General features: G+C 42.7%; 1 protein-coding gene across 1 annotated transcript; it reads right to left on the reverse strand.

Moving 5' to 3' along the window:
• Nucleotides 1-4,560: 4,560 nt before the first annotated feature.
• On the reverse strand, nucleotides 4,561-11,220 carry LOC116377597 (gamma-aminobutyric acid receptor subunit gamma-3-like). Its single transcript, XM_031839262.1, has 2 exons — nucleotides 9,222-11,220; nucleotides 4,561-8,831 (listed from the first exon to the last, which is right to left on the reverse strand). The coding sequence occupies exons 1-2, from the start codon at nucleotides 9,399-9,401 to the stop codon at nucleotides 8,550-8,552; spliced, it is 462 nt and encodes a 153-aa protein (XP_031695122.1). The 5' UTR covers nucleotides 9,402-11,220; the 3' UTR covers nucleotides 4,561-8,549.
• Between the last annotated feature and the right edge of the window lie 6 nt (nucleotides 11,221-11,226).

The following is an 11,226-nucleotide window of genomic DNA, read 5'->3' on the forward strand; positions in this document are numbered from 1 at the left end:
AAGAGATGTTCTCCTGTTACAGGACAAAGAGATGTTCTCCTGTTACAGGACAAAGAGATGTTCTCCTGTTACAAGACAAAGAGATGTTCTCCTGTTACAGGACAAAGAGATGTTCTCCTGTTACAAGACAAAGAGATGTTCGGAACAACACCTCCTGCTGTGATCTCCTACGAGCAGCACTGACCTCAGAGAAGCTCCTTCTCTTGAATTAGAGGAAACAATGAGCGTGCGTTATTAAATACCAGATGGAGGAAGCCTTTTATGTGAAATGTTATTGTTGGATTAACATTTACAGATGATTAGAAGGTTGCAACTGTAACAGCTGTGAAAACAACGGTTTACAGAATCAGACAACAGAAGAAGAACTTTCAAGTTGAAACGGATTATGAGAGAGAAACAGGATTTATCTTTTATAGAAGCAATAAAGAAAAGATGAATAGCAAGTAAAGCAACTAGTAGAGTAATAAAAATACATTTACCTGCAGCGATAGTTTAACCCTTTACTGTACAACGTGGTAGTTTGTTTATGTAATGTCTTTCTGTCTCTTAGTGATGATGACCATGATCATGAAGGTGAAGCTCAGTAAATGCTTTCATTGTTGGTGGAGGCATTAGAAGTACATCCTGCTTCACTTCTGGTCACTAATTGTGCTAAAAGGATATAAATGTTCAGCTGCAGTGAACACATTAGAACATGTTTAGAATATAAAACATGGCACCGCTGCTTTATCACTCAAACTATCACGAATGCTTTGCCTGCTTACATGATGTGTATATTGAATATATATCGCTTCATTTTCTCAGGTTTTACTATTTAAAGGTTTTGTGACTGAACAGACGAACATGCTGAAGCGATATAAAAGGAGAAGCTGTTTGGTTATTAAGTGAAATCCAGTTCAAACCTTTTCAAGTGGGGCAGCTGCACATGTTGGGAAGATAACTTACATTGTGCAGCGTATGGATAACGGTGAACTTGAAGCTGTACTTAGAAAGCAGTGTTTTCACAGAGGCATCATGTTGTGCTGAACACGCTGCACAGAGATGGTGATGCTACAGCACGAGGCATCACGTACTTAGAGTCGGGCAGGTCGGCATGTAGAGAACTTTAGATTTAAGTCAAACTATGAACGAATCTTTCTGACCTGTTGGATTTACAGCAGAATCATTGCTTAAGTAACTTCTATTCTGTCTTCTTGTGTTCATGGAAATAAAACTGACGGAATGCAGTGATGTATGGAGACTCTACTATATTAACTGGACCTTTGCACTGTTTCTGTGCAGATCCCAAATCCCAAAGAAGTTCCAGAATTCCCACTGATGGTAAATCTGTTATTACATATTGCATATGTAATGTGATTAGACATATACATGTTTAAACTTTGCCTGGAGGAGCAGTGATCTGGCACAGCATGAAGCCGGCTGCCATGGAGGCTGGAGACACAGAGGGCATCACTTCTATAGGACTGTTACAGCAGCTGATCAGCGAGTTGAACCAGGCGGGAGGAAGTAAACCAGACAGATCACCTGGTGGAGCCCGAACCTACAAACTGTCTGACCTCTAAAGCACAAAGGCTTCACGCTCCGGATTCACACTGAGCTGAGCTCCACTGTGTTCAAGTTACTTGCGATCATCATCCGACAGCACAAGCCATTCAAACGGGAGCATTCAAAGGCCTATTCTTCTCTTTCCAAAGCAGCAGACGAGAGGCTTCACAGAGTCAAAGCTGCAACGTCTCGTCCTGGTTCATCGCAGCCGATCAAAACTCACTCGCCTTGTTACCGTTCTATCCTCCTAATAATAGAGCATTTGCATATCTGACACAAAATGTATTACACTTTCAGTGGCTCATTGTTTATAGACATGTATGAGATGATTGCAAAATGGGAAATAAGACTGTAGCATCGACTTAATTGGATTTCTTATCTAGGCATTGTGCGCATGATGAAATGGAGAATGAGTGTGAATGTTGAAGTTATGATCCATGCGGGGTTTAACTTTGGTTCTTTTGGTTATTCAAACAATCTGATGGAGATATATCTAAAAGTGAGACACCAATAAAAACACCACCAGGAGCTCCAGTTATAGGCCAATGCAAAGACAATTTGCATTAAAAAAAAGTCAATTGTAAAATCATGTAATGAAGTCTTTAACTATTGATAAAGTGTCACTGACCCGATATAAATAGGCCAAAAACTTCACCAGGAAAAGGTAACCGGGACCTCCTTCTTGGGCCACACCTGGGAGGGGAGTTCGCTGGTGAGCGCCGCCCTGTGGACCCACCACTCTCAGGGATAGGCATTGGGGTTTAGGTGCATTGCAAGCCGGGCAAAAGGCAAAGGCGGGGACCTTGGTGGGCCGTCCCCTGGCATCGCAGCCTAGGGACGAAGGACCTCAGGGAAGAAACCGGAGCTGGTGCGGGAGATGGAGCGGTATCAAATAGATAGCTCACCTCACATGTTCAGGGCAGTTGTGGCTCCGAAGTAGAGCGGTTCGATCCCCGACTCCTACAGTCCCTGTTGATGTGTCCTTGGGCAAAAACCCTAAATTGCTCCCGAAAGCTGTGCCTTTGGTGTGTGTGGTGGGGGTGGGGGGGTTAGTTAGTCCCTTGCAGGGGTGTTTCTAGGATTCAAAGAAAGGGGGGGCTTAGCCCCAAGGGGAGCGGCATGCTTGCAGCAATTTTTTTTGGGGCCCATTTGGGGCCGTGGATGTCCATTGTTTCAGACAGTTCATAGATTGGTTCAATCAGAAAGAGTGTGATTCTGCTCTGTAGGTTTGCTTGCATTCAGTATATGATAACACAAGAGACAGCGTCACTCCCAAATCCTGATTCTTAAAGGGACCGCACACAATGGATGGAGAATGGACCTGACAGTGACAACTTTATATCGTTGAGTATGATGATAGGCTATTGGATTGTAATTTGAAGGGGGAGAAAACATACAAACCAGAACGCACGCACATATGTAGCATGTTAGAGTTATAAATAACTTGTCCATGTGAGAAACAATAGTTTAATTTAATGACATCACCAAAAAAAGATTTTTTCTTTTTTAAAGCCAATAATGCCAAATTATTTGGGGGGGCTGAAGAACATTTTAGGGGGGCTTAACGATGCCCCTGGTCCCTTGCATGGTAGCCCCTGCCATCAGTGTACGAATGGGTGTGAACGGGTGAATGATGACATGTCGTGTTAAAGCACTTTGAGTGGTCTGAAGACTAAAAAAGCGCTAGACAATTAACGGCATTCAAATAACACCAGACTCCAGAGGTAGTCTTTACTTTGCTCGGCTTCGACCTTCGTCACATCACAATGTGAGTTTCAATCAAAGCGTTCGTCAGAAGAAGTCGACACTGGCTTTTGTTTGTGCTGTAAAGTGTTCACAGCGAGTCGTCTGGTATCGTTCTCAGGCTGAGTGAAGCAGAACCAGTTAACAACGGGAGAAGAGTTGCTTTAAAAAGGACAAAAGGCAACATGTTGTCAAGGCCGGAGTCAGATTTCCTAATGTAAAAAAAAAAGAATACGGTTACCGAGGCAACTGACGATTTGGTAGTGGCGAGCAGGCGGTTAAGAAGACGACCGACGTCTATGAAGGAGATGGAGCTCTTCATCACACGGCTCCGTCCTCTTCTTCTGCTCCACAGAGAGACTTTTAAAGAGCGAACGACTCAATGCTGGACTAGAGTCCATCATCTAGTGAAGTTCTTCCTGCTCATGATCATCACACCATCTTATAAAAGCCTTAAAGATCAATTACCTGAAAAGTACAACAGAGAAGTCGTGCTAAGACCAGATGCAGTTTGAATAGAACGAGCCTCCATATGAAGTATAGACGTGTATCAGCAGGATTCAGACGGTTTCCCTTCATCATGAACAGTTTTGATGGATTTAAGTTAAAACCTTTTAGAGTATAAATAGTTTCAATGGCAGAAGACAACAAAAAGTAATTATATGTTTGATTCGTGTTACAATCCCAAGAACTTTGAGAACCTCTGGTCCAGATATTAGACACATGGGCTCTAAGGCATAAAACACAGAAGACATAATTAGACTCACCGAGCTGTCTGACACGTAGCAGTCTACCGGTAGTCTCCGCCCGAAAACAATGAAGTGAGCAAACTGTTTCCCTGCAGAGTAACATGTGGAGGCCGGCGATGCTCTCAGCGAGGGAGGAGTCAGCAGCCGGTCAGTGTCGGAGTATAACCGGTGAATAAAGGAGTTCTGATGGAGGCTCTGAACCCACCAGAGCTCAGAACATGAAGCAGCTTTAATTGAATTTGTCTCTCTCACTGGTCTGCAACAAAAATCTGCTTTAAAAAGTTTTGCTCAACTTTGGAAAATGGCGGCCATTTTGTCTTTCTGTTGCGGGTCGTTAACAGTTTGAAATGCGTCACAATGTTTCTCAATCTGATTTAAATTGATTTAAACAAAAACAGCTGGAGAGACATCTGTGAATAAAATCATTTAGTTCTACTCAAAAATAAAGCTTCACTTTGAATAAACAAGACATTTAAAGTGGTAAATTAACTGCAATGTTTTACATAAAGAAAACTTTATTCCAAAAAGAAATGGGTATGAAAATAGCACGAGCATCATCACCGCATTGTAGATGCTGCAGCCAGAAGAGATAAAACCAACAGGACACCGACTATCCATCTTATGTCTGTCACACACGTATGAAAGAAGTGCACAGCTGAGTGTTGAGTTCACAGAGAGGCAGATCAGGAGATGATACATGTCAACACAAATTAAATACAGCTTAACTACAGAATGAGACAAATAACACAGCAGTGGATAAAGTGGCTCATAACAGAAAAACATCTTCTCTGCTGATCATCTCTGTTCAGGCAACAATCCAAACAACAGATAATAAGCGTAGCTGTGGCTCATAGTGAGGTTATTAGGAGCTGGTTCAGCAGTAGGACAGCACTGAAGGCCCAGCTATAAGATGCACGGCCCACCACTGCTGCTCATGATGACATGATTATCTACAGATAGCAGCCCGTTCATCTTCACAGCCTGTGTTTTCATCTTTCCAGCATCTCCATCAACTCCTCTGACAGGATGCAGAAACGTCGACGTTAAACCTTTCCGTAGTTTGCAGAAACGTAAATAATGCCGACGCCTTCTTTCTGCTAGATTCCTTAACTGCCATCGTGTAATAAGATCTGACTGAAGATGTGAGAAGAATGAACGTTTTTCACAATAACTTGACCTTTTACATTTGAGTCTAACTAAAGAAAACTAGAGTGACACATGAACCGCTGTGTGTTTGAGACACGACTGCCTGAGCTGAGCTGACAGTCGGTGTGATGTTAACAGTCGGGCCGTGTCACACGTCTCCACCTCCTCTCAGTCAGCCGTCTAATGAAACACTAAAGTGTGTGTTTGATCAGGTTTCATGCTTACATGCTGAGCTATTGCTAAAGTTAGCAGCACTTAGGATAACTTATTGCATCGCCCTTCATCTGTCAGCAGAACGCGGTGACATCAGGGCTCCACAGAGCAACCAACCAATCAACACTCAGCAGAAACAGGACTTTAAAAAAGTACTTTAAAAGTACAAAAAATGACTGTAAAGAAAAAGACGGTGAGACAGAACTGCTGTCGATGTTTGAGGCGATGAACACATGAACTATGATTCAGTCTGGTTCGTCTGCAGGCACATTCGGTGCATCACACCAACGCTGGAGGACTTTATTCTTCTCCTGTTAATAATAATAATAATAAATCATGAGCGTCCAGCTTCACATGTATCAGTGTGAACGCAGCATCCAGCATGCATGTGGATGCTCCACAATCCAAAAGCTAAACTTTATATGTAAGATATTTATTTTACTCCTTAAAAGGAAAAAACTTCGAACTACTAATCTGTGCACGAGTTGCTCTCCCTGCGTTACCTTTGTTCTTTAGTGTCTCGCCTCGACGGAGAATCAAGAAAACAGAGAGAAAGTTTGGATGAATTGACAGAAAGAACTTCCATATGAAGAGTCCCTCTCGTGTGCAGGACTCGTGTTGACGTGTTGTAAATAGATTTTAGAACTCATTGCTGCTTAGGAAACGCTATTCGCTTACATACAAGAATAATAAAGAAATGTGGATTCTTTTCTCATAATATAATCAAAACGAACCGAATATCGATAAGGAACCGGACCAATAAGAGTTCTAGTGTCGATAAGATCCTGAGGATATCTATCATACTGGGATTATTCTGCACCAGTCGTGTGAGAGTTAACGGACAGTTTCTTGTACTTCTGCTGTTGTGAAACCAAAAGGAGAGTAACTGAGACACAGATGGTCATTATGTGGGTGAAGGATTCTCTTTAGGTTGCCCCACCTCTACGTTACTGTCCTGTATGTGCAGTATCAGAACATATACTGTAGTTATAGGGTTGTTTAAACTTGCCTGAAAACATAAATGACTGGGCACATACTGGAAATATTTGGCACATATACTGAATATAGCAACTATAATGACAATAAAAGAATACAGCTCAAAAAAGGGATATAAAAAGTTCCACGTAAGCAAACTGCCAAAAGGCCAAAGAAGTAGCCTTCGTCTTCGTCAGGCGGAGGTTATTACCAGAGGTACATATGTATTTGTGGGCGGGGCTACACTAAGGCAGTTCAACGGTTGCTAATGCCAAATTTAAAAACACACAGAAATCAAATTATAATACAGTCTTCAGGGTTTAAATGTCTATTGCATGCAAACAAGAGTCCAACAGAGATGAGTGATCCTGACGAGTGGGATTATCATATTTGTGTCTACAGCAACAAATGACACGCGTTAAATTTAATGTGGGCATCCAGCAGAACCGAAAGGTTGTTAGTTGAACTATTCGTCTATTCACTTCTTCTAGTGTGTGTTAAGAGCTCTGCTGCTGTGAGAACAAGTGTAACATCTACAAACAATACGACTTGGATTACACGCGTCGCTGCCTTTGTTCCCTCTGAGGTGTTTCAACCTCCAGTCTGTGACAATGCAGCTGCAGATATGAGAAACTGCTTCTGTGATGTCCGCTGTCTATTATTATTCAAACCACGAGTTGGTATTTTTACAACATCCCAAAAAACCTCCACAGTATATTGTGGAAAAGCACAGGCATGTGTCAATCAATTATTACTCACGATTGAAAAGGAATAGTGAGACATTTTCGGAAATACACTGAGAATACTAATCTTATGTTTGTATGCTAAATATGAAGATAGTAGCCTGTTAGCTTAGCATCATTTGTTTGCTCTGTCCAAAGATAAAATAAATTAAGTGTATCTCAGAAGACACATTATATTGTATGTTTAACCTGCATTAAAGACATTTTGTAACCTTACGAATGGTTCAGGCTTGTTGTTAGCTCGTCTTTAAGCTAGCTAAGCTAACGGTTGCTGTTTTAAAGGGACGATCTAGTGGTTAGCTTCGATTAGCAAGACAACAGCTAGCCTGGCTCTCTCCAAAAGGTAAAAATGTCACCACCTCAACCATTTAAATCCAGGAGACAACCTCCAGTTTTGAAAAGAGAAGTCAGTGCTTCAAGTGTTAAAGCTGCATTCTCTCTAGTATACGTCTCTCCTCCTCAGTCCAAATATGGTCACTTCCTGTTCACTGGTTTTGCTAGCCAAAATTAGCATCCAAATAAATATCGCAGTTAATGTGAATTACGGATGCACCTTGCTAACTAAGCTAACTAGCACAAGTGTAAGCTTGTAACTAAGCCTTTGTTACGCTAACGATAGCTCATCCCTCATCCAAATATGATCGCTTCAGGATAAGAAAGGATGGCGAGGCCAAAACTTCAAACTGGTGACGTCACGGTGGCGTCGTTCACTTCACATATTTAGTGTAAAGGTTTGAGAGTGGTGTCAATTTCTTTCTTGGAGAGGAAAGCCAATAAACGTATTTCTTAAATTATCCCACAACTATTCCTTTAAAGTGTCGTTGAGACTATTGGTGCTGGATTGACTTTTACAACCACAGCAGTCAGATCTGTGTCTGTACTCACACACAAGCATACATACAGAAAATTATATCATAAATGATGCCAACAAAGCACATATTATTCTATCTGCCATCAGGTTTATTCTTCCCCGGGAACTGATTTATTTACCACACCGTACAGGGACACCGATAGAATGAGTCGTGCTTAATGGCTCAGAGTCAGTAGAAGAGATAATAAAAACAACAAATCTGTTTTATAAACCTCAAAGCTCTGAATGAGAACAGCCATAATCAGTCAAAGCCATAAATAAATCATTATTCCCTGATTATTGTATAGCAGGTAGCATCTACCCCTCCAGAGGAAGGCACTATGAATGGTTTCACCGTCCTTGGATTTTTTTCATCGAATGGATTTGACTGATGGCTGGATAATAAACGGTACAAACGCAAGTCATCGGCGGACGTCTTTGTCACGTCGTCCATCCCGTCCTGAAGGGAATCAGTATCATGAAACCTCTCGATGGTAACGGCTGCAGGTAGCACAGGAAAGAGTTTTATTTGGTGTTACCTTCTTTTTTATTATTATTAATTCCTTCCTGTCCTCCCGTGGTGGGCTAAAGGTAGAGGTATCCCACCCAGTACACGATGTTGAACAGCAGGAAGGAGGTGGGGAAGAAGACGCGCGAGTACGCGTCCAGGTCCAGCAAGTCCACATGGACACGTCCTTTCCTCCAGCCGCCTCCTTTACACTCCTCGAAGCAGCAGAAGAAGCTCTGGCAGTCTTTCCCTTCCAGACACTCGAAGACACAAGCGTCCTCAAAGTCCTGCCAGTACATGGAGTTATTCAGAGCGATGACGGTGTGAGGAGGAGGTCTCACATCCAGGACAGAGTAGTTCTGAGAGGGGGAGGAGAAGGAAGAGGAGGAGGAGGAAGGAGGAGGAGAAGAACAAGAAGAAGGAGGAGGAGAAGAGGAAGAAGAAGAACAAGAAGAACAAGAAGAAGGAGGAAGAAGGAGGAGGAAGAAGAACAAGAAGGAGGAGGAGAAGAGGAAGAAGAAGGAGGAGGTGATGGAGGAAGAAGAAGAAGAAGAAGAAAGAAGGAGGAGGAGGAGAAGAGGAAGAAGAAGGAGGAGGAGATGGAGGAAGAAGAAGAAGAAGAAAGAAGAAGAAGAAGAAGGAGGAGGAGGAGAAGAGGAAGAAGAAGGAGGAGGAAAAGGAGAAGAAGAATATTTCAGCAAGAATTTCAATATCTCTCTATACATCCTCCCGATGGAAGGCCACCTCACCGATCGTTTGGGTTCCATGCAGCTGGGTCTCCGGGTGCTGTACGAGTAGTAGTTTAAGGTGGCATACTCCATCAGAGCAGCGAATACAAACAGGAAGCAGACGGTGACGAAGAGGTCCATGGCAGTGACGTAAGACACTCTGGGGAGAGACGTCCTGGCCACGCTGCTGAGGGTGGTCATAGTCAGCACCGTGGTTATACCTGCAGACGACAACGAGGGAGAAATCACCCGAAGCACCGATCACAGGAACTACAGGAGAGGTTCCTCCTAACGAACATTTTACTAAAGAACGAGCGAATAGCAAAGAGAGCTTGAAGAACGCTTATATTCCAACAGTGTTTTGGTTTCTTATCTTGAAGAACATTTAACTCATTAAGTTGGTACAGTCCGCTCTTGTCTCCTCATCTCCTCCGTCCTCCTGCCTGTGACCCATAAATCAATCTGTGCTCGTCTCGAAGGACCTCTCACTTTCTAAAATGCATCTGGGGGGGAGAGGAGAGAGGAAGCACAAGGTGTCTCCTTCGCTTTTCAGCCCTCGAGACACATAAAGAGTAATTATATATAAGTCTTCATCATCTGAAAGATAAATAAATATAAGATCATAAAACACAGCTGAATAAACAACGGACAGCTGGTATTTAACCGACATCTCCGAGGCAATGATGTCTCATTTGTTAAAAGCTTGTTGCCTCGACTCCTCTCTCCTCTCTCCTCTCTCCTCTCCAATAAACGGACACAAAGGGACTCCGACATATCTACGTAATGATGCAGATCTGTAAAAAGTCTGAATTCATGTTTTGTTAGTTCTCTCCGCAAGACGACAAGCAAATCACTTTTCACGTTTTCTGAATGGAGTTTGGATCGATCGGTGCTATGCTAAGCTAACATTGTAGCATAACGTCATCATAACGTAAATACGGCATCGTTGTCATCATTGTTTGTACCATATGGTTTATACACACACATTTATACACAAAGCTTCGTCCGGTCTCTTAGCATGAGACACAAGAAGAGGAGGCGAGGAAAGGAAAGGAGGATGTACAGACTGAGGAATGAGAAGAGTGAACCTGTAAGCAAACAGCTGCTGGTTTAACACCCAGCAGACACGGAGCAGTCTATTAGGATTACTAGCATTGATTAGAAGTATCTTCTTTGGTCACCAACAAAAAAGCACGTAGAATAATCTCTTGCTCTGTTTTTGGTCTCCACCGAGCTATGACAGAAATACCAGCAGCTGATGAATGCTGAATGTTCACCAGCTCGTGGCTTACTATGTCTGTCTGCTGTGTGGTAGCGTATAATGATTCTAAACTCTTAGTCGGGGACACGAGAACAAAACAGAAACATTGTGAACCATAAAACCAAAACAATGAGCTAAAAGATGCTAAAACGTTGTAGAGCCGAGACGTGTAATAACTCTCCGTTACGACTTCTTTCACATTCAACATGAAGTCATTTGAATCCGTTCTTAATGTAAACCTATTGATTAGTAGAGCTTTAAGGTTTATGGTTAATAAAAAGTAACCTCATCTTGATCGTAACACTTAGCAGCTGACATGTCATTGTGACTACCAGATGTTTTTGATGTGAGAGGAACCTGATGTCATCCTCCTCCAGGAGCGTCACAGAGACGCCACAGAGACACAGAGACGCCTGTTTCACTGAGGTTCCCATGGTAACAAGCTGGCCCATCTATTTCAGGCGCCTCACACTTTCCCGTGAACCTCTGCTCACCACAGCGATCACACTCACCGGCCTCCTGCAGGTCCTGTGCCACACATTTGAGATTTTGAACAATAGAATGAAAAGCATGTTTGAAGAGAGACGTTTGTATTTACTGACAGGCAGCTTAAAGTGGAGCTTAATGTCAGTTTCTGTGTATAACGTGTCCAAGGGCCCAACGTATGAGACCGCTTATCTAAAACAATGTGTGGGTGATGACTTACTCCTGAGCTACATTAGCATGCTAACTATCTGTTATTAAGGTTTAACCCTGAGCTACGTT

The sequence above is a fragment of the Anarrhichthys ocellatus genome, unplaced genomic scaffold (genome assembly GCF_004355925.1).
Source record: "Anarrhichthys ocellatus isolate YVR2014 unplaced genomic scaffold, GSC_Weel_1.0 scaffold1440, whole genome shotgun sequence".
Lineage (NCBI taxonomy): Eukaryota > Metazoa > Chordata > Actinopteri > Perciformes > Anarhichadidae > Anarrhichthys > Anarrhichthys ocellatus.

Coding starts and splice junctions, on each gene's coding strand:
- LOC116377597 (XM_031839262.1), bottom strand. CDS start 9,401: ATGACCACCCTCAGCAGCGTGGCCAGGACGTCTCTCCCCAGAGTGTCT. Junction 8,832..9,221: donor GCATGGAACCCAAACGATCG/GTGAGGTGGCCT, acceptor TCCCCCTCTCAG/AACTACTCTGTCCTGGATGT.